Raw genomic sequence first — 24,327 nt, 5'->3', positions numbered from 1 at the left:
GCTGATCGTCATTGCACAGAAACGGGGGGCCCTCAGGAGATGGGGAAGCTGTTCCCCAGCTCCTGTGGCTTTCGGGGAGTAAATGAAATCCCTCTGGTGCCTGCATCAGAGGGATCAGAGGCAATGGCTTTGGACGCGCCGGAGCTGTCCGATGCATAGAAGGGGTTAATACGTCATTTGTGTCTGTTACCTTAATTTGGGGTCTTCGTGTATTCAGTCACTCTGTCTTAAGATTTGCATATTTGATTTACTGGTAAGCCCCTAGTAAAGTGCACCGAGTGTGCCAGGGCCTGTAAATCAAATACTACTAGTGGTCCTGGAGCACTGATTGTACCACCCACTTGAGTATCCCTGAAAAGGTATCCTAAACATGCCACTGCAGTGTCTGCGCACCGTTTTAAAATGCAATATCGATCTGGTAAGTTCACCGACTTGCCAGGCCCTACCTTTCCCTTTTCTTACATGTAAGGCACCTATCTGGTAGGGTCAAATTACCCCTATGGACAGGGTGCAGTGTATGTGAAAGGAAGGACATGTATTAATGTGTGACATGTCCTGATAGTGAAATACTGCAAATGTCGTTTTTCACTATTGTATGGCTATCTGTCCCACGGGATAACATGGGAGGCACTTTGTAACATCTTACAAGTATAACTTCCCATTGGTACAAGATAAAGAAATAAACTTTAGGCTCTCTAAGATGGTTTTTAAATTATGTGTTTGAAAATGCCACTTTTAGAAAGTAGAAAACCATGATTAGAGGATGCACTCCTTCCCTTATTCAATCATGAAACCTTAGTTATGTCATCACAGTAATGAGTGTAGTCGGATTGCTATGATCCGTCCCACTTCACAGCTCATACTTACATGTCCCCTCTGACGCACTGCGCAGTGGGTAAAAATGTCCCTCTTTTTTTTATCTCCTTAGAAATTAGTTCATCCATTTTCATACTTGGAATCCTATGCTCATATATATTTTGCTGTATTTATCAAGGTTAGCAGTGAACAGTTTGTGGAGTGTCTTTTCATTTATTGTAGAGACCCCTGAGGAAGAACCACTGAAGGTTCGAATTGCATTGGGTATACAACGATGAGTTGACTCTGCTTTACGTTTCACTTTTGTATACATGTGTTGCTATGAAAAGCCTGGATGTGCATGCAGTAGTCATTGGAAAAGGTTAAAAAAAAAGACAAAAGTTGAAATGGCACTTTTAGAAAGTAGGCATTTTCTAGTCTAACCATTCTGTGTGCCTCTGCCTGTTTGTGGATTGCCTGTCTAGGTTTAGAGTAACAGGGGCTGGGGATGTGCATTCACTGTAGACAGCCACCTGGAGGGGGGGCTTGAGGTGTGTCTGACTCTTCCTGGATGACTCAGAGCTGAGCTGAAAGAGGCTTGGCTACATTTAGAGTAGTGGGAGGAGTTTTCCTTGCACCTGAATAAGGCCCGTCTCCCTTGCACAATGCTGTGTTCAGCCCTCTGGGGTCATACTGCCCCAGTAAGGACAGAACTGGTTTGGACTGGGCTCAGAAACCCTTGCACAAAGAGGAACAAAGACAAAATGGGGTATATGTAGTGAACCTTAAACCACAGAACGTTAGATCAGTTCTGGACTCAAGAGGAACCTTTGCCAAGGAGAACAGCTGTGAGGAGGAGTACTGCCCTTTTGCTGTGTGGGTTTGGCCTGCAGTTGCTGTTTCTATCAAAGAAAGGACACAGACTGTAACTTTGTATTGTATTGTATTGTATTTATTATTTTTAACGCGCAACTGTCACCCTACGGGTATCCTGGCGCCCAAACAGGAAGTAGTCAGATGGTACAACAATACACTAGCTGTCATGACATATAGAACAGCCGCCGGAACTATTAGATGCTGTGAACCTGCTTGAAGAAGAATCTCCAAGGGCCTGAGTGTGCTGGCCTCCTGTTCTGAAGTCTCAGGAACACAAAGACATCACCCCCAGCTCCCCTCAACTCTATTGCTGAGAGTTCTGACCTGACAGGAGGTGCCTATTCCAGTTTTGGGCCTCTGGAGGTTGTTCCTGTTGCTGGTAGAAACCTAAGAGAAGTAAGAAAACCCGTCTCCGAAACCATCAACGACGACGATGTGACACCACGACCTGCACCGAGGCCAGGGGCACCGCTTGTGAAGTGAATGACGTACCGCCTGGCCTGTACCGCAGCTTCAACACCCTTCGACACCTGCAGTTATCAGCATATCCTGACGCCAGAGCTTGGACCAACTCTGTCATTGCCAGAGCCTGAATCCTGTTATCACTGCACCAACTGCAGAGGGTGACTCCACGAACTTGCGACTCCGCATTGTCACTGGAACCAACGCCACACCATCGACGCAACTGTCTTCCCCTGTCCTGTACTTGACACTTCGCCTTCTGGAGCACACAACGCCTTGCCTCCTCCGTGGCAGCCAGGAAGCCGGCCTCGATCTACGTAGCAACGCCTCACCTCCTCAACACCATGCATTGTCAGACTATGTTTCCAAGGTACTGTTTGGGGGTCCAAGAGACTCTGTGCCCGATTCCTCATTCCTTGCGGTCGGCGCAGTACTTCGGATTTATTGCTGTCACAACGTTGCAGTAGCCCCAGGAGGAGCTATTTGTTTTATACAAGCTTTATTTTTTAAATAACTGTTCTTAAGTCACATTGTTGTGTTGGTCTTGTTGAATTTAGATAATGATATTTTCTTTTTCTAAACTGGTGTGGTGTCCATTTGTGTTATCACTGTATTATTGCTCGTGCCAATCTACATAGGGGGTGAGCAGGGGTTATCTAAAGTGTGTATCCCCCTACCCAGACTAGAAGTAAGGGTCTCAATTTGGACAAATGTACCTACCTCTGCCAACTAGAGACCACCTTTTCTAACATTTTTTTTTTAATAAACATCTTACATGCCATATTAATCCACAATGATTCAGGCTATTAACTTGTTATTTACAAATGCGTTTAGAGTATCACTTTTAGGAATGAGTATGATCATTTCTTGACAGGGAACTATTCTTTGTATTCTTTAATATTGAAATGGGCTTATGTTATGATAAAAGCTTGGGAGGCACGTATATGCTAGAAGTGTACACACATCTGTGGTTTTAAAAATGTTTTTATAAAGGACTTTTATGTGCTAACAATTTCATGTGCTCGAAAGGGTTAAGTTGAAGCTCTGGATTGTTTGTGTGGAGCTTAATATGGATCTTTGTAAATATTTAAATGATTCCTCTCCTAGAGAAGATGTAGTCAATTGTTGCATGGAAGAAGTGTGAGTGAGAGTAGAAAGTATAAGTTAGAGACTCAAAATGAATAAGCTGCTGGAAATAGTCTGTTTTCTTTGATAAGAATTTGGAAGGCCTTCCAGGCCTTGGAATTTATGTAGCGAACAGGTCTTCCTTTTTTGTTATATGTACTCTCACCATAAGGATCTAGAAGAATCTTTAAAAGCAGGACAACTAGTTTTTCTGGGGGTTGCAACCATTGAGGGAGAAAACTGGGTTAGTTGCAATCATTCATTTATTAAAGTCGACAGATTAAAAATTGACCTAAACAGTGTCACTGATTTCCTATAAACAGAGAGTGTGTTAGATTTTGCTTTGTTCCCAGTGTCATAAGATATATTTTAAAGGCTTGTACAATTTACTTTATTGGCAAAACTTGGTAAAAGTAGTACATTACATAGGTGCAATTTGGTACTTTTTCAACAACTGGCGTATCAGACAGATTACTGTTAGGGAGACTAACATGTATTTAAAACAGTTGTGTCATGGCTTCAGTAAACATACAGGTGACACTTCACTAAGCCATTTATGAGTGTGTGAAGCATAAGTAGTACTTCAAATACTCAAATACTTTTGTGAATTGACCGCACAAAATGTAAAGGTTTTGGTATTTACAGCTGGGTGTTCAAAATGTTGAAACTGAGTAAAGTGTCTGTGTGTATTAAGTTGAGAAAATATTACAACGAATGACTAGGTGTGGAATAAACACATATGTTGATGTCAGAAAATATATCCACAGTACAAATTAAGTGAGAGAATACTGTAAGAAAGGCAACATTTTAAAGCTCTGATTACCTGAGCTGGCACTGGATGTCCGAATTCATCATACACATTGACCGTTGTGTAGTTTAAAGCTACAGTAACAAAGGTAGTAATGTTCCACGCAAGTGGGTTATATACAACAATATATTGTTCGTTGCTTTCAGCACCTTTTAAAAAAAATATGTTTTACAATTAGTTGTACAAAAACAGGAAAATGCACTTTGCTAAGCATCGGTATGCCTGCTCTAAAGGGTAATTAAAGTCAATTTCTTCAATTAGGCTATTTTAGTTAGATTAAGGTCATACTCGAAGATTTAAATGGATACTGGCACAATTACAAAGGGGTCATCTCACCTACTTTGTGAATCATTTCTTAAAATCTCTTCAATGTCTACAAGACTCACAAACTTTGCAAAGTAAGAAACAGCAGTGGCAAAAATAATCACTCAATAAAAATGTTCAGAGAGAATACTACCAAAAGAACAATACTTTCAGCATGAGAATTCACTTGCAAAACTTGTTTTGCGAGAAAATGCTCTTGCAAAATCTTGTTAAGCAAGAAACCTTCAGCAAGTGAGGTTGGACAAAGTCGGTAAAGTCATAATCTAAATTATAAGGGTGACATTTGAAACTTCAATCACCTCTATTTTAGCAATTCCAATCTTCCCTCAAATGTCATCTGAGTTTAACAGTGCTTTACTGAATGTTCTCTTCATCCTTAAACTCTGAGGTCATCGCAGACAGACCTCCCTTCACATTCCACAAATTTGCTTCCAGTAAAGGCACATTCGACTCCACAGCTAATATGCGTCCATCCACTTTTACAACTGGGAAAAATGGAGACTTCTCTACCCACTGAAGGTTTTTCATTAGTATGCCTAGCACTCCCAAAGAGTTCCTTAGAAGACATTTCCCTTCATCCCCTTGATGCTATTTCCACTGCTACAATTGTGGTGCAAAAAAAGTTTGTTTCTCTGCCATTTGGCCTGTTTTCCAAATGCAACAGCTTAGTTTTGGTATGGGCAGCAGGACAACCGCCAAACACAGGCCCATCTCCTACTTCACAGTCAGGGCTCCAGGCTTCCTCTACATGAGCTGGTCTTGGGTAAACCTGCAATCTCCTTGAGTGTTCCATGAGCCTTCAGAGGTTTCACACAGATGTGATGCTAGCAGATCCGCCCCAGTAAACCATAACACGTTGTGTTCACAGCTTCACTACTGCTCCAGAGGCCTTCTATGTATAGTACCTGTCATTTTAGCTTTTCACCACAGTGCGACCAATGGTACACATAGATTTCTTAAAAGTTATGGATGTGCCATACTTCTAGATGGATTCTGTAATTTCCCTCCATTCACCACTGCATCTGACAAAGCCCAAAATCTGCTGAGACCTGACACGGCCCCATTCCAGGGAAAAAGAAAGCCAGATTGTGAGTGAAGAGTACAGCTGTCTACATGTGCCATTCATCTGCGTCCCATCTGATTTCTGCTGTTTTAGAATTTGTTATTAAATGCAGTGTACTGATCTATAACTCAGAGTTGTACAATATTTTTTAAGTCAATGATACAAAATCTTTAGGTGTGATGATCAGATCTTCAATAAGAAAAACTTATTTTATCTCACTTTACACGCAAACAACATTATGGGTCAGATTTCCCTACGTCACAAACCTTTATTTTTATTACGTATATTCTAATACCTAAAAATATTATGTTTAAACGTATTTTATAATATAGTAATCATAGGCTACATTTAGGATGCACATAAACTTCATAATGGAAGTTTGCCCCCCAAAAAACATACCTTACTCCACGCACTTAAAGATTAAGTAGTTTTTTTTTGTGTAAATCGATATAGCGATGCCACATCCTTTAATACCTATAGCCATAATAAACCATAGATGTAGTTATCTTACATGAACTACTTAACAAATGTATTTACTGAATTAGAAATGTATGGTACAGTTATTCAAGAATACATGAATATATCTTGATTATTTGTTTCCAACAGCTCACAAGCAAACCTGAATGCAAAAGCCTCTCAAGCCATTTGTTAGTTGACCCCTGTATAACAATCAATGTGTATTTTTAGACTATCAGACCCAATCAATCAGAGAAGCTGCAGTCTAAAGATCCCTTCTCTACCTTAGACAAAATGGACGTAATGTCTGATCCTGTTACCTTTGACCACTTTGATTGAACAAATAGGGAGTTGACTTATGATTCCGACACTTATCTCTTGGAATGCTGCAGACAACCAATATGTCATCTTAGACTAACAGTCCAATCAATCAGAGAAGCTGCAGTCCGATGATCCCTCCTCTACCTTAGACAAAATGGACTGCCTGATCCGGTTACCTTAGGTCAGACTTGGGCCACATTGATTGTACCATATAAGGTTCATCTTCTATAACTGGTATACCTTTTGGATTGTTGCTGATCTGAGGTCAAAAACTGAGGATCAGTCATGAGTTGATTTCATTACCAACCGTCCATTTACAAGTTCCATCACTGGTTCTCACGAAGAGCTATAATAATTAAGACATTGAGTCCACACCTAGCAGTAGCTAACAGCTCTGGTGCTATATAATTAAATGGATAAGCATGGAACATAACTTTGAAATTAAGTTCCCTGCCTCAAAGATCCTGTTTTAACAATTGTTTAAAACTGTGTAAGCTCTGCCAAAGTTAGTTATCAACTTACTCATTTAAATTTCATCCAAAAGTAGAGAGCCTGCAATAGACTGATACCATTAGATCTTTGCAATAATGTCACCTTTGGTAGGTTGAATATTAGTATCCATAGTGATGATATTTTTTACTTTTTTTATATGGAGCATATTTGTTAATGCAGAAAGCAATCATAATCCACTTGCTTTTTCATTGACTATATTCCACCAGCCACCATGGCTTTAAAACAACATGGGGTTTCTAATGGCACGAACACCAAAATGAACAGGGAGAATTACATTTAGTAAATGCCTTACACCCATTTTTTACACCTATCTTGTAGAAGCACAACTATCTTTCCTAGCAAACTTGGATTGTTCAACTGATCTGAATGAGATAGTGCAAAACGTTTGCTGTAGAGTAAATAACCTTGCGCCGCTGTTCTCTAGTTGCTCTCAAGCAGTCGCCAACTGCACAAAACTCAGTTGTTGGGTTTGACTTAGATGTTTAAAGGGGGAAGATTAAAATCATTTCCAATCATTAGTGGTTGTCAGAAGGAGCATACACGCCTTACTACATTTTAAAAAAGAGACCTTAGAACACACTCTATGGCAATCCGTAATTAAAGCTGTAAGAATCAAGGCCCTTTGGTAAATCATAACTAACAGTTGAAGGAATTCACTGGAATGCCCGAGATGCACAGCCCCAATTTTGTATGGTAAGAATCATTTTCTACTTCATATATCAATCCTGTAGACAATTTACCTGTGATTGATATTCCATTGTTCATAAACCCCCTGATTATATAGCATTTTATTGTGCTTTGGATTTTGTGACCCAGCAATATAGGTCCCTTTTTCATTTCTCTTGGCCAATGCCATAATATTAGGGTTGGGTGTCAAACTCTGCTCCATTGATGAAGTTAGTGGAATTTTGCAACTTTGGGCTCTGCTTACAGCGCGGAATTCTACACAAGCTCTGCCCTTCGCCACCTGGCGGAGTTTACCGGCGCCACCCCTAAAAATAATGCTTTATTTCCATGCAGCCAGTTCATGCAGTAATACTGCATGACAGCACGTGCCAAGTTGCATAGAGGTTGAGCAAGGCAGATAATGCACACCTTCACGCTGCAACACGCCCTTTCATGATTCCTAAGCAAACTCCATGTTGCATCTGTTTCCTGGCTCCCCACGGATCCATTAGTGATTAGCTGTAAATGCAAGGATTAATGGAGGGGAGGAGCCTGCCATGCACCTATCTATCAAGGAGATGTTTCCACAGGTCTACTCCTCCAATGACGTTGTCACACTCCACAGCTCTTGTGTTTACTGAACTCTAATGGATCAGTAGAGAGCCAGGCGACTGATCCAACATGGAGTTTTCTTTGAAATCATGAAAGGGGCTTCTAATAAAGCTCCGATGCAGGCCTGGGCAATACTGGACAGGTAGTCACTCCAACTTGGCACGCTGCCCCTGCAGGAGAGCGAATTTCACCCAGCCACCAAGCACGACTGAGGGAATCTGTAGGACCTGCCACTTTTATCCCCACCATGGACGCGGGGGTCTCCTCAGAGTGGCTGCAGGTGGTGGAAAAAGCAGCATGGGCTAAGGAATGTGGACTGGCGGCCGAGAGCTATGCCTCACAGCTGTCCAAGCTTCTAAGGCCTGAGCTGAGCCTGTGGCGAGGAAGGCACTTGCCCTAGCTGGGCATGTGTCCGAGGCTTTAGAGTCTTACAGCACTACAGTAGTTTTGGGGGGGGGGGGGTTGCGGCAGAGGAGCTGGGGCCTCTGATTGAGAGCATGGCGTACAGCCTGTGCTGGAGGTGCTAGTGGCCTGTGTCAGATATGTTTAGCTTGTCGACTTTGCCCCAGCCATTCCTGCCTTTCTGAGGACTGAGTCGCCTGGCATGAAAGTAAGTCTACCATTTCGCCTGTTTACTATTTTTGCCACAGGAAACTAAATGCTATTGTTAGAACCGATTTTATTTTCTCTTAAAACTCTTGCCAAAATATGACACTCTATCTTGGAAAAAGCATAGTTTCAATTATAGCAGGTATTGTACAAGCTTAGAACAAAGGTAAGAAGGAGAATGAAGGCAAAATGTGCCAACAGTACTGGCAGGCTGTCCGAAGAGCAGGTCGTCACGTATTGCACCATTCCTCTGTCTGCTTGCGGAACTGAGGTGAATCTCGTGGAGTTTTTTTGTAACTCTGTGGAATCCCGTGGAGTGAAACTCCGCGAGCTTGGCCCAGGCCTACATATTATCTCCGACATCTGCTTAACTCTCTTGCTTGATGTGGGGATTATTCCTGTTCATCACGTATATCTATCTGAATGACCCAGCTGGCTAGTAGCTGTAGGTTTGATTGACTGTACCCAAAAGCTCATTCAGAAACTGGTCTTTGGCTCTCTGGAAATTGGGCTTACTCAAATAACATTCCATTTTCCAGGGTGACTTCAGGAAAATGAGTAGCACTGTAGACCTGGTCTTCGGTTACTGCTAATGGAAGTTCCTTAGTGAGATGTTTTTGTTTCTTGTACAAATCTGTGGAGGTTATGCAAAGATATTGGGCTACTTGACAAATTGCTTATGATCTTAATTCTCTTACACACTGCATATTTTGATAGGGTCTCTTTGTTTTAGGTGGAAAGACTATTGAACCCTTCTTGATTTCCAACGGCGCCAGTCACAGCTGTATCCTTGCACCAATCTTTTTTTCTTTTTACATCAATGATTTGGCCTTCAACCTCTCAAAGTGTATTAATGATGCACCAGTTATCAATGGGGTTAAAACAACAACTCTGTTTGTTGAAGACAGTATTTATTTCGCTTACTCCTTCCAATATGCTTAATTTGTTTAACTACGTTCATGATTATGCAAGCATGTAAATCTTTTAACTCTAGGGCAATGTTTGTGTAAAAAACTATTAATAGATTAATAATATGTATTACCTTGTGGACAGTGTTTCCACCAGCCACGATCAGGCAAAATTACTTTTATGGACTCTCAAGTCATATGCCACTATCTGCAGACTATCCTTGCATTGCAGCAAAGTAGGAGATTGTTCTCCTGTAGATAGCAGAGAGAGTTATCCTGTCCTTCAGTTATACAAATAAGAAGCTCATGCAGCAGCCATTTATTTTACCAACATTTGAGGGTATGTAGGTTAGCACCATCAATGTAGTAGTCTCAGTAAACAGGTTTTTGAAATCACTCTAAAAATTGCCACTGCACTATCTACTGTTCATTGTTAAGTAGTAGTCAAGAATGTGCAACATTCAATGCATTGTAGAGCATTGGTTTGTTTGGCAGGAGTATGGGCAACTGATGCCTTTGAGTCATTTTGAGAAGCAATGAGGGAAGTACTTTCCATGGCAAACGCTTCTAACTTGCCTTGATTTAACCATATTTACTCATCATTTGCAGTATTAAGCTTAATACATTTCTGATATTGTCCCTCTGTCATGAGGATAAGCTCTACTGATCAGATGAAGGACATATAATGGAAATATGTATTGCATAAAAGGCTTAATCGTTCTAGCAATGGCAAATTGACAGATGTGTATCTAACTATGAAATATCCTTTGAAACTTACTTGGATTGGGTTACACCATAGGTTGCTAAAACATTGTACATCAGATTTAGATTTAACACACTACCTCTAGAAACCTTTACATACAAATAGGGCTTACCAATAGGTTTTCAATTAACTGACATTTTTGTGAGGTACAGGATGAACCTGGGGCCTTTTTATTTTATTTTACGTTTACTTTTCTGGACTCCTGTGTGCGTCACAAAGGAAGAGATGGTTGACCCACTTTTAACAGGTATTGATATTTTAGACTTTGGAGGGTCAAGAATGACTTCTCTCTTCCAATTGTATATTCCTTATCCATGTCATTAATATCCCTTTACTAAGTTCACATCACAACACCTAATGTAGCAGTATGATGTTGTGATCTCATATTCTGTAAATGTAAATGTAAATGTAAATGTAAATGTCAAGGTATTTGTAGAGCGCACTGTCACCAAGCGGTTTCCTGGCGCTATTACTCATACCGCTGTGGAACCCCTCCTGGCTTTCCCTGTGAAGTGTCCACTCCTGGGCAACCCCAGGGTGAAGCCAGGCATCCACAGCGCTGTTGGGGCCGGTGTGGAGGTTAAGCAAGCTATTGCCCAGAGTTGCAGCGTGGGACCCATGATTAGAATAGGCACCGAGGCGAGAAATCAGGTCCGAGGAATTATGAGCCCAAGACCCGCCGAGGCGGGAATTGAACCCTGGTCCCGGACCAGAACTCTGCATCAGGGTCTGCCGCTCTAACCATTGAGCCACACTCCTCCCATTCTCCTAGTTTCCTGCTCAGATAGGTGTCTATTGTCAACATATGATTGGACATATCAACTTTTCTTTTCACCTACACGAATATAATGCACATTCAATCAATCAATCAATCAATCAATCAATCAATCAATCAGAGTACTTGTAGAGCGCACTACTTACTCGTGAGGGTCTCAAGGCGCTGAGGGGAGGAGGGGTGCTGCTACTGCTCGAAGAGCCAGGTCTTGAGGAGTCTTCTGAAGGCGAGTAGGTCTTGGGTCTGCCATATGTGGGTAGGGAGGGTGTTGCCAGGTCTTGGTGGCGAGGTAGGAGAAGGATCTGCCGTCGGAGGTCATTCGTTGGATGCGGGGGACATCGACTAGGGCGAGGCTGGCGGAGCGGAGCTGGCGGGTGGGAGTGTAGAGGCTGAGTCTGCTGTTCAGGTAGGCTGGTCCGGCGTTGTGGAGTGCTTTGTATGCGTGGGTGAGGAGCTTGAAGGTGATCCTCATGTTGACGGGGAGCCAGTGTAGGTCTCTCTGGTGGGGGGTGATGTGGCTGCAGCGGAGGACGTTGATGATCAGTCGGGCGGTGGCATTTTGGATGTGTTGTAGTGGTCGTAGGTGTTTGGCTGGGATTCCTGTGTAGAGTGCGTTGCCGTAGTCCAGTCTGCTGCTGACGAGGGCCAGTGTCACCGTTCTTCTTGTGTCGGTCGGGATCCACTTGTAGATCCTGTGGAGCATGCAGAGGGTGTTGTAGCAGGAGGAGGAGACGCGCTGACCTGCTTAGACATGGAGAGGGAGGAGTCGTGGATGAATCCTAGGTTGCGTGCCACCTGGAGTCGTCCCAGGCTTCGGAGGGAGGGGTGGGGGGGTTGCGGGTGAGTACCTCCGTCTTGTTCAAGTTCAGCTTCAGATGGCTGCTCCTCAATAGTCGGCGACAGCCTTCATTCTTCATTCCCTTGTGGAGGTTGGTTTTGGCGGTGTGTGGGTCCTTGGTGAGGGAGAGAATGAGCTGGGTGTCGTCGGCATAGGAGATGATGTTGAGGTCGTGATGGCGGTCCACTTGTGCGAGGGGGGCCATGTAGATGTTGAACAGCGTCGGGCTGAGGGATGAGCCCTGGGGGACGCCGCAGATGATGTCGGTGGCTTCGGATCGGAAGGGTGGGAGGCAGACACTCTGGGTTCTGCCGGAGAGGAAGGACGTGGTCCAGTCAAGGGCCTTCTCTTGGATTCCGGCTTCTAGGAGGCGTGTCTTTAGAGTGCAATGGCAGACCGTGTTGAAGGCAGCCGACAGGTCCAGGAGGATGAGGGCTGATGCTTTGTCGTTCTCTAGTTGGCGCCTGATGTCGTCTGTGGCGGCGATGAGGGCTGTCTCAGTGCTCTGGTTTCGTCTGAATCCGGACTGGGACGGGTCCAAGATATTGTTGTCTTCCAGGTGGCGGGCCAATTGCATGTTGATGATTTCTCGATGACCTTTGCCGGGAACGGGAGCAGGGAGATGGGCTGGAAGTTCTTGAGGTCCTTGGGGTCCGCCTTGGGCTTCTTGAGGAGGGTGTTGATTTCGGCGTGCTTGCAACTTTCCGGGAATGTCGCTGTTTCGAAGGAGATGTTGATGACCTTCCGTAGTTGGGGTGCGATGGCTACTTTGAAAAGTCAACAATTCATATTTGTGTGTTTGTAAGTGAAATATGGTGTAAATTATTGATAAATTATAGTACATATATGACACTAAGAAATGTAGAGTGTAAACAACTGAACAAACTTTTTTATCCTATTGCTGTGACAAGTCGAAACCTACTGTACCACAAGGAATGTTGGTGTCATTAGCATCTAGTTGCACTTTTTCTTTCCCCAAAATTATATAGATGCAGGAACTGATAATACAGATTATTTAACAAGGATGTCTTACAATAATACACCATGCAAACAATATGCAACCACTAACTCACAGTTGTATTGATAACACCGGGCATAGTCAGGTAGTACAGTTCTCAAATTCAATGCTTGTGTTTCTAAGAGACAGAATGATGCTATTATTGATAATACAGACGTTCACAAAGAAAAGAAGTAATACCTTGCTCTCTTTCCACTTCATTATACCTGTAGGAATGGCGTTTGGCATTACGGTCAGCAGAGAACATATCTAAAATGATGGATACCATCAGTTTCTTCACTGAGAACATTCCTTGTAGTAGATGATTGAGATACATATCTGCCACTTTCGGAGATTCCGTACCAGTTATGCCATCGTGGTGTTGAACCTTCACAAACACAAATAATACAGGCATGGAGCGAGTAAGCAAAATGCTGAAGGTCTAATAAACCATAGTCTTACAAATGAATTCCAATGGTTGCATAACATACCTATAAATGTAAGGTTACAGCATATATTGTTATATCAATGTTTTCCCCAGAGGAAAGATGCAGTTGGGCAAAGTTGATGTACCCATTAAACAACACGAAACAAACAAATGAGCTTAGAGACACGTGTTTCGTCGTGTAGACAACTTTTTCAAGGCATGAATTGCATATTTTGAATGTCTGTGATCGCAGAACTCCAAGGAATGTTCAAAGTCCACTTGGCATGCAGGGTACTTAAGATCACCCAGATCCCAAAATTAGTCTTTGGTGCAATAAATAATAGCCCAAATCTCTTCAGTATGAGATCGAAATTTCTGTAAGCCCTGGACTGCAAAGCTCATTGTAATATACGAGACTAGGGTCTTGGCAATACGTTAATGGAATCCCTTGTCCATATTCATTGTAAGGCAGCCCATGTGTTCGACGATTGCTTCTCAATTTGGAGTCGCCCTGACGACGAAACACGTGTCGGCTGTCTGTACCAACGCTACAACTACGTGTCAACTAATACAGCATTTACACCTTAGACTAAATTATTGTGTTTTTCTTGATGTATTATTAAATTCAACCGACAACAGAGTCAGTTTGAAACTATTTTTCTGTTGTGCTCTGCTTTATACATTTTGATTATGTAAGTATATGGAAAATGTATTTTCCTATACGGTGCAACACTGCATCGATGGCACAGTATTTTGCATAGAGCACTCCCTCACTATTGTTACCTAATAATTGCAAACATAACATCTGCCTAAAGTATTTCATCACTGAACACATGATGGAATTCTTTTGGGAATTACACCCTTATTTAACAATGACAATAATGACATTAATGGAACTGGCAAACAACTAAGAGAATATGGGTCATAGAAACTAACAGCATATCTAAAAATATAAATCAAGATATTGGCCAAGGTATAGGCACATAGATTGTATAAATGTATACATGCACTGGGTTAGAGGAGGATAACTGTCTCAGGAAGGCCATAGAGGTGCACTCAAGAGCATTCGAAAGTTGTACCTCTTGGACTCCTGAGACAACGATGCCCTAAGTTAAACATCTCCTTACGCTTGGCGGGTTCGAACTGAACTCAGATCCACAGAGGGTAGAGTTCTGCTATTTGGGGGCTACATCACAATCACTTGTCACTCTCGACCATGTGGTCAGGTTTGCACATCCATGCCACCAGGGAGTTGCCAAAATGAAGGCTAGGATAAGGGAGAAACTGGGGCTCACCAGCATGGGCGCATTAGTGGACTGAACAATAGAACAATGCCAACTGTGTCAAGCAACAGGAATCACAGGATGCGTAGTCCTGTCATAACAGAAGAAGGATGCACTATCCCCAGGAAGGAACACAGCACTGACTTTGGCTTGTTAACAGAAGGTAGACACATGCAGGTTATCACAAAATTCACAGTCGCTCAACTAGTATACATGACGACGTACAACCTACGCATCTAAACCCAAAACAAGAGAAAATACTATGCATGTTTAGTCTACTGACCATGTTAAAGACAAACACTGGCCCACCCTTTCAATGGAAAGAGTGTCAGGTAGAACTTGAGGACCTGAGAAAAGCATCTAGAGGCCTGCGGCCAACGAAACAAGTTAAGAGAATGATAAGGACCCTGAACATTACCATCTGGATCTCTTTAAAATACAATGGCAATGTGGAGTGAACAGTAAACCACTTCCTGCAGATATACTGAAACACCCCGCACTGTACAACTCATTCAGACAGCTAGTAAATGATACCATTCCACTATCACTGGATTCATCCCTGCCCCCCCCCCAACCCTGAGCAGAGCCAGAATAGTAACAACTGTGCGGACAGCTGGGATAGGGGGCGAGGCCTACTGGAATGCATCTTGGGGATACATTACTAATCGGGAACCCCACCGAAGAAGGAAATTCAAAATGCCATTTGAAAGTGAGCCATGTAAATGTCCAGTATTTGTAAAGCGCGAACAATTACCTGAGTGTGTCAAGGTGCTGGGGGCCGTTGGGAAGATTAAGCGAGTTATTGCCCAGAGTCACATGGTGCTGGGCTGATCTGCCGCCGGCACCAGGGATCGAACCATGAGCCCCCGGGTTACGGAGTCAGCCGTCCTGGCCGCTGCGCCACACCTCTTCCCATGGAGAGTGGGAGACAGACAGGGGCAGTGGAAGAATTAAAGTGTGGCCTAAAATGTGTCCTTGTTCAGAAAATTGAGGTGTCCTGCCAGATGCAAAGAATGTCAGATAGATGGAGTCAACGTCCCAGAGGAAGCTGAGTGGGAGGAATGGGCCACCTGAACAGCCCTTCAGCTCCCAGTGTGGCACAGGATGTAGGAGGTCCATCAACAAACTCAAGAACTACCATTGCCAGATTTGGCCCAACACCTCAGCAGACTGGGGATAGTTACTGTCTCCGGACAAACCAGCAACCGCCACAACAGTTTCAAGACTTTGGCCCACATTTATATCTGGGCAGCCAGCCCGCTGTTCTGCCATGGGGTGGGCACAAAGTAAATTACTCTCTCCACATGGAGAAAGGGCTGCCCGCCTAATTTATAAATGACCGCCTGCTTGGCAGTTCCTGACAATGCATTTTATTTTGTGCTATGGGTCTGTGTCAGCAGGACGTAACCCTGTAGCACACAGTATTTCTTTTTTCTTTAATAAAGAAAACCCGGTTTTGTAAAGAAAAAAAAATTACGCTTCCCTTGCCATGGAATTCTTCTCCCATTGACGGGGGAACTTCATAATGATTTACGTTCCCTCACTGCCATGTTTTGCTTGGTGGTACGAAACTGTACACAATGGCTACATGTCTTCCTATCTCAATAGGGCCGGTGAACAAGTAGCCATTTCTCTGGCAACTCTTACTCCCCAGGGCCATCAGAGAAGTTTGACCACGTCAGAGAGGTCTCCGCTGTGGCCAAACTGATGGTCCTCCCGAAAATAAACTGAGCAGGCAGACCACTATGTTCCCTTCCCGCCAGCATAAAAATCATTAGTTATGGGAGTGTCCTTCGGAACTGTGTGGGTGGGGCATTTAGTAAGCCGCTGAGCACAACCTTAAATGCATCCGAACACCTTTTGATGCCAGGCACAGCATTGGGAATAAATAAAGTTCACTTAAGTGCATGGGCAAAGCAATGTAAAGCCAGCGTGCACTGGTCAATCTATTCCTTTAACGCAAAGGGCACGCTATACAAAATCTATGTCGCTGCTGTTTGAATATAGTGCTTATTTGAAAAGGGGCTTCTGAGATGTGGTCGAGAAATACATTTGTAACACAACGCTGTTTATTGTTTATTGTTGGGTGCAACGTTTGCTGCCTGTATAGGAAACTCTAGATGCTGATGTTAAGGTGTTCTCTTTCAGTAACCATGTTTACAGGAAGTAAATAAAATCTTGACACCCTGAAAAGGAAATCACAGTTAAATTGGAGGAAAATGCACAAGGCACAAAAAAACTTCAAAGACTAATATGGAAAAGTTGGTGACAAGATGACATGCATGCCAAACATTTTATAAGAGGAAAGAGGGAGATTTAAAAAAATATAATTGGGACAATGTATTTCTCCAGTTGACTTCTATTGTGACCTGCACTGGGTTTATTGGCATGTATGGGACCTGCAAGTGTGCTGCTGCAGAATTGTATATCAGAAATACAAATATACGTTATTTCATTACCTGTCAGGAGAACGGAGTAAGCACTATTGCAGGCAGAGAAAGCATAACAAAAACATGGAGCACTGGCCTGTGCACTGGCAGTGCATAATCTGAGTCACACAAGTCCTATCCCTGTCGGCTGAATCGGGCAGAGGAATTAGGTTTTTGCATGCAGGAATCGTGTGGCGGGTGATTAGCCTTAAAATCAGTAGTCTCCCGTCCGAATCGGGAGGGTTTGCACATATGAGATGAAGAGTACCAATCACTCAATTGAACCGCTAACCAAAGAACAAGCAGAGCCAAGGTAATGTGTGGACTAATTCCAACTGGAGAACATCCAAGCATTTACAATGCAATAGGTCTCGCAGCATTAAAGTTTGAGTTACTGGCATTGTAAATTACAATGCTTTGCATACATTTTCTTTTTTTAAATTTGCAATTGGTATATAAACATTGTTTGTGAATGGTTAGCTGTTGCTTATGCTAAGCAAAGTTGGCAGTAAGATAGAGTGCTAGTCTTGCTTGTTATAAGCATGCTGATTTAAAGCGCTCTGATACCTGCAGGTAAAGTTTGCGCTATATAAAAGTGAAAACTAATAAATAAATTTAAAAAAGCCTACCTGTACCACGTCCGTTCTTATTCTTTGATGCCACATATCTTTGGGTCCCTGTATTTATTAACTGCACACGGCTGTGGGAAACCTCCATGGCAGGAACAACGTGTTACGGGGCAGACACAGGCAATGTAGCCACTGTCCTGTGGCTGCACCGCGGGGTAACAGTGTAGGGGCAGGAATGCAGGCAGTTGGTAGTGCTTTGCCATAGCAGTGTAGTTCTCGGTGTAGGTTGGGCATTGGGGTTGCTATTGGCTGACAAGAAGTGGTGAGGAGGTGCCGGTTCGGTATGCCTGCTTCCTGATCTTGGGCAGGCGACAGTTAAAAAACAGGGAGGGATCTATCACTTTAATAAATTGAATAAATACAACAGATTAACTAGCGCCTCCGGTTTCGAGGGACTAAGTTCCACAAAGATAGTGTACACACATATATAAACACGAGTTTCGTCCCAGTAATCTTACGTAGGTGGTAGCAAATCCAAGTATGTTAAACGCTCGCTGCTGAGGTGTGCGTGCAATTTTCAGGTCTCGGCTTGCAATCTCGGCTCGATTGGGCTAACTCCCCTTCATCCTTTCAAGGCAGATACATTCAGCCAGGTGACATCGACAACTGGTATTTAGAGTGTTATGCAAATGGTAAATTAGGCTATATAAAACATGTTATCATTTTCCAATTGGATATCTGATTATCTCAGCTCTGGCTGCAGCTCACGGGTTCTCCTGGGGTCGAAAAACGAGCGCACAGAAGCCATTACATTTATGGTGCACGCTTTACATGGGGTAGTTAGAATATAAAGAGCTACGAACATTCAACAGCATTATATTAATACAATTCAACAATGTTAGTGCCCCTCCCCCACAAAAAAATGCCCACGCTGTCACCGGTCATGATTCCTTTTAGGATGTGGGGTAGGAGGGACAAAATCAGGAGGGTCCCAATTTTTGAGTACATTATAGAAAGGTTGCCTTTTCATATCCATAGTGTGTCCTGCAAACCGCTCCCCGCCTACCCATGGCCCATTCTTCCCCGTGCACCCCCTTTGCCTCCCCCTGGGACAGATTAACTCTGCACAAACGCCACTGTCAGTCACAGGGGAGTGGCGGCTCCCAGAGGATGCTCTGTGCGCCTGCTGGTGCTACTTGCCTGCTCTGTGCAGATGTGAAAGCACATAATTCTGCCTGCATATATAGCAGCCTGTTCATTCCCCGACATGAAAACAGCAATTAGGTTGCAGCATTAGGGGTCCACGTCTCATTACCATAGCACCCGCAGGCTTTCCTTTCTCCGCCGACAGTCCTCCTTGGCGACCGGGGATGCCTAGACCATGGCACCCGGGCAGGGGCAGCATCCAGGGGTTGGAGACATGGGTGAGAAGCGGACTGGGTCAGAGAGCTGCCAGGCCAGAGGGTTGGTGAGGCAGCGAGAGCGCAGACATTGTGTCGCCTCCTCTGGGTTTGAGGGAATGCAATGCTTCTGTACGCCTGCTGCACCGGGGCTGTGCACAGTCACACATGGCTGTGGCAGCGGAGGGGGGCAGTGCACGATCCGGGTGTGGGGGGGGGGCACGAGCTAGGGGGTAATAACTTAAGTAGATGCCAGGATGGAAGCGCTTTAAGAATGGGGGAGTCAGGTCCTGGGACGTGGGGCTAGCTGGACCATTAATATAACTAAGTACACAGATTGCCAGCCACACACTTACTTAAATCCTCTATTTTTGAGGGAACAAACCATAAGAGACTTCCTGGTTCGTACGGGTATATCACTCAAACCCTTTTATTGTTTATTTGTTTTTTGTCTTTTTTTAAGTATTGATGTATGAAAGGGACACCTTATCGTTTTGTACACCTTATATACAATTATTTACAATTCGCGATTATTTACAACACAAACACATACACATAACTAGTTGTATTATACAAAGTGAATTGCTCTGATATATATACACTCAAATATTCATACTACGAAGAAAAAATCATCCGTAATTCCATAAAGACCAGAGTCAAAAGTATAAACTTGATGACAATCATAAATCAATGAACTACAGTTGAATGTAGGCAGTTCAAAAAAGGAAAAATAGACTTCAAATTAATTCATTCAGTCCATTCAACCAATAAATGGCTAATCTTTTTACGCCTAAAAGATTAGCGTAAAAAGATTAGCCATTTATTGGTAGAAGGTACTAGGGCAGGAGTCCAGGGGGAAGAGCACTAGACCAGGTGTGTAGTGGAAGGGGGCAAGCGGATGGTAAGGAAGGAGCAAGAACACCGGTTGTACAGAGCAAAGAAGAAGAGTGGGCCGGTGGTAGGAATAGGATGAACACAGGGAACAGAGCCACTGAGGTAGATTAGGGCTGTGCAGAGGGTAGATGTGTAGGTAAGCACCAAGCGTCTCAGACTGACTACAAAGAGGCAATAGTTGGCGAAGCATTAGAGTTCACTTCAAAGAAGCAGGGTGAAGATGTAGCTGCAAAGAGATAGGCACTGTGTAACAGTATGGACACAAGGGTAGTAGCATGTGTGCCCCACAGGTATGAGGAAGAGAAACTGGGACCACTTCTAAAATAACACAAACCTCAGCTTAAAACCGTAAAGACATCTAGGAAGAATTTCCTTCCCACATGCTGCTCACCTTCTCCACCGCTGGTTCCCCGGCATGTTATCAACTTCACCTGCAGTGACGGAGCCACGGCAGTGGCGCAGGCCCAGACTTCGAACTTGAGTTCTTACGGCAGCCGGCAATCCAGGAGCGGCCTGCGCAGGTGAAATCGGTGCTGCTTACGAGGAGGTTTGCTCACCTTCAATGCCTTCTGAGAGCGAGCGTGGAGGGTAGCCGAAACCTACACTGGGTCTCCGAGGAGGGGATCTCCGTCGCTCCTTCCTCCTCTCCACCGGCCTCCTCCTCCCCCGGGAGCGCCTCACCGCACACGCACAAGTGAGAACGAAACCGAAACTTACAAGGTGTAACAGTAAGCTGTCTAAGGTAAAAGCTCACGCGCGCGACCAAATCCCAAGGAGCGCGTCGTAATCTGACTCTGCCATGCTGTCTCAATGCTGCGCGTGGCCATCTCTTGTCTCCACTCGTCGGCTGAGCCGACGACTATAGTCTCGCGGCGAGAGCGCGCTTCGCGCTTTTGCCAGGGCGAAACCTAATAAAATAGCAGGGACAAACATAAAACACAAGGGGCAACCATCCTGCAGACAAAAAGGAACCAGAGTCTTCTGTGACGCAAGGCTCCTGGCTCCCAAAAAAGGACTGAACATAGGTAGCAGTACAGGGCAGGAACCAATTATGATACCAAGCAGTTTGGATCACCGATCAACCCTTTTCTATACCGGTATAGGTCAGTAACGGGTGATTTCTCCATTCCTTATCAACTCTATTCTCTTTAATTGCACCGTGCTGCATCAGAACGTTAGCCAACCAATAATTTTATGCAAAGTTTTTTCTTCAAACATATCTCTGGTAGTGTTTAGATATTGCTTTTCACTCGAGTCAAACTAACCACAAATCCGGACTCTAATTAAAGCATTTTTAGGTCTGGTGTTACCCAAGACCTTTCAATTATACTAAAATCTGTATAATATGCTTACATATAGGAACTTTCAGCCACCTCTCTTCATCCATTGGTCTTTTGTATTGTCATTCACGTTTTACTTTTGCCCATCACACCATATACCATAGGGCAGTAGTGGGTAAGCCTACTTAAGCCACTGGTTAACTTCACACACTGAATGAGTGCATTTTGTTCTCTCACAAGGAGCACATCCACACACAAACTAGTTTCCTTCAGTACCAGTGTTTTTACTTTATATAATTACCTTTTTGTTTAGAGCTTGAAGTGATAGTACGACGCTTCTGACGCCCTTCCATCTTTATCAAATCCCCTTTCCTGCCAATGCTGTTGTAAATTTCTTTTGGAGTGTTTTGCTTTCCTGACTGTTTCTATTTCACAGCATACCAGATTGTATATTTTTAAGTAGTTCCCTTCAGTGTCAAGGAGTGCTATTGTATTGAGTGTTTTTTGCCTATAGCAATATTGTTTTTTAGGTCTCGTAGCGATACAGCGCGTCAGCGCTGTACTCGCCGAGATCTTTTGTCACGGACGGTGCTTCCCAGGAGACAGCCACGGCCACGCGCATTGCCTCTTCAAGGAGACAATTTACGCTGGCCACGCGCTCAACTGCTGTCTCCTGGGAAGCAGCAACACCACACTCGCATGCGTCAAGCACCACACACGCATGCGCATACACACAGACACACACACAAGCGCCCACGCACATACATACATACATACAGAGACACCCCCCTCACACATACATACACACACGCGCGCGCGCACACACACACACAAGTGCACCGAGGCCCCCCTCCCTCCCCCGCCGTCACCGTCGCACACATACATACACACACGAGCATAAACACACACACACAAGTGCACCAAGCCTTTTGGAACTTACCTGGCCAATGTCGGGGACTCTGCTCTCAGCACGCGGCGCCCAACCTCCTGCTGGCGCGGCCCCGGGGCTCTACACCGCTTACAGGAGCCCCGGGCCGCGAGACACATTGACTCCGCGTGCCTCCTCTTCCAGTTTGGACGTGGCCCCGCCCCCGTCACAGGCGACCGTGCCTGACTTCCGGGGCGGCCGCGGTGGGATTCCGGGGGCATTTTAATAGCAGTCATTGTTTTAATTTCTACAGCTTGAATTCTTTCAAGTGTAATTTTTGGGATGCAATTCGCTCCGTTTGCAGCTAGCGCCGAGTTGTGTCAGTTGTCCCAGTATGTCTATGTACTTCACTATACAATGTTTTGTTGTTATATTTCGAGTGCCTCACATAATTAGTTTATTCACCTTTGTTTTTCGTTTTATTTACATTGATTTTGTCCTTGGTCGTTGTATAGGCGCATTGTTTATGTGCCGCAATCTAGGATCTTCGGATAATAACCCTTTTCAATATGGCGCGTATGGAAGTCCGTCTTTCCTGCTTACATTTTTCTTGTTAACTTCGTATAATATGGCGCGGATGGTAGTCCTTCCTCCGTGTTTACCGTGCTCTTTCCGATCACGTGAAGGGGCCGGGTGTATTTCAATGGAGACACTTAGTATGGCGGGTCCTTTGAATCCACCGCATTTCGAGGACAGGTCTCCTGATCTTAGGTAAGCAGACTTTGATTCATGTCATCGCTCCCGGTAACCTTTTCACGTAATGTGGGGGTTTATGTGGTCCTTCGTCACGCTTTATAATATCGCCACTGGCAGAAGGCTTTGTTTTGTAGATCCGCCACGCGATAATACTGTTGCCGTTTGACCTATGATGCGCTAAAGTTCCCATTTGCGTTGATATGTAGCACTTGTATAACACACATGCAGAGGTCGCTCTCGTCTTATCTCCCACGCGCTACTGGTTTTATTAAATTCCGAAGTTAGCAATGTTCTACGGAGGGGGGGGGGACGTCTGCCTTTGGCTATCTCCATACTTTTTCAATGTACTAGAGGCGTAGGTGTTAACGTGGTAATGCCTAGCACCATGACCGTGATGTCATGTTTGTTATACATTTCTATGTGCGCTATGTACAGCCAGTCTTCTCCTTACGTTGCCTGCTAATATGGGACCATACTTTCGGGATATGCAACATAGACTGTGGACACGGAGCCTGATGGCCTGCTGCCGCTGAATCCGAGCCCAGAAACATTATATCATGGTGTTATAAAGCGATTACCGCCTCCCCAGGGGAGGGGGCGCTCGGGTCATCCAGCTATTCACAAGTGTCATGTAAATACAACTCATATTGCATTACAAATGCTATAGGTGTCACATTTACAAATGTTATAGCTATTGGCATTGTCATACACAATGCCAATAACTCAAACTTTAATGCTGCGAGACCTATTGCATTGTAAATGCTTGTTTAGATTGCTGAGGGCCCGGCATATTGCCAAAAAACTAAGTTTTGCAAAACCCATGACAAAACAAAACAAGACAAGAATTGCCAGAAGCCTGGCGGCCAATGCCAGTCCTATTAGGTTAATCTCTGTCTTTTTAACTCTACTAGCCTAGCATTACAAAGTTTATTGCTCATTTACTCCTGCTCCTCTTCTATTTTTATTCCACACCTCTAAACAAGGCACCCTTTTGATGGGATAGCCTCCGCCTTAATACGCGGTCGCCTACGCCTCCCAAACAAGCCCCATCCATAGGTTCTGTTGGGGAGAGAGGGCACGTATCCCTCTGATCATCTTTCTGACTGTAGGTGCACTGAGCAGACTTGATGCTGATTTGAAGGTAGACTTCTAGCGAATGGTTGTAATTTGGTTCAGCTTGTGAATTGACCGATGTTAAAGACTATTGAGTCCACTTGTGTGATTCAAAGAGCCCTGAAGAAGTTCTTTTGGCTTGTCGCCAAACTGAATGAAACGCGTTGGCTGCCTTTTTTAGTGAAATTTCATTTGGATTTGGAAATAAAAGATTGAAAGAAAATATAAAAACACTGAAAAAGTTATTTTGTTCAAGTGCACTGCTCTTTATGAAATATAGTTTGGAATCTGGGATCAGTGGCACCAAAAGGCAACAGGTGCCGAGAAGTGTGCATGAACCACCACTGTAATAAGACTGTAGCACAGTTGTGAGGGGCTTTTCTACAAGTCCGTTACC

At 44.1% G+C, this 24,327-nt stretch overlaps 1 protein-coding gene across 1 annotated transcript in view; it reads right to left on the bottom strand.

Moving 5' to 3' along the window:
• Window positions 1-24,327, bottom strand: part of MAN2B2 (mannosidase alpha class 2B member 2) — a 331,173-nt gene that overhangs the window by 172,943 nt on the left and 133,903 nt on the right. The window contains exons 9-10 of the mRNA XM_086964114.1: window positions 13,113-13,299; window positions 4,082-4,215 (exon numbers count right to left, since the gene is read on the bottom strand). Of these exons, the coding sequence (XP_086820240.1) occupies window positions 4,082-4,215; window positions 13,113-13,299 (321 nt within the window). The remainder of the gene's footprint in view (window positions 1-4,081; window positions 4,216-13,112; window positions 13,300-24,327) is intronic.

The sequence above is a fragment of the Lissotriton vulgaris genome, chromosome 3_2 (genome assembly GCF_964263255.1).
Source record: "Lissotriton vulgaris chromosome 3_2, aLisVul1.2, whole genome shotgun sequence".
Lineage (NCBI taxonomy): Eukaryota > Metazoa > Chordata > Amphibia > Caudata > Salamandridae > Lissotriton > Lissotriton vulgaris.
The sequence above is the reverse complement of the archived record's forward strand: the minus strand, read 5'-3'. Positions and strand labels throughout refer to the sequence as shown.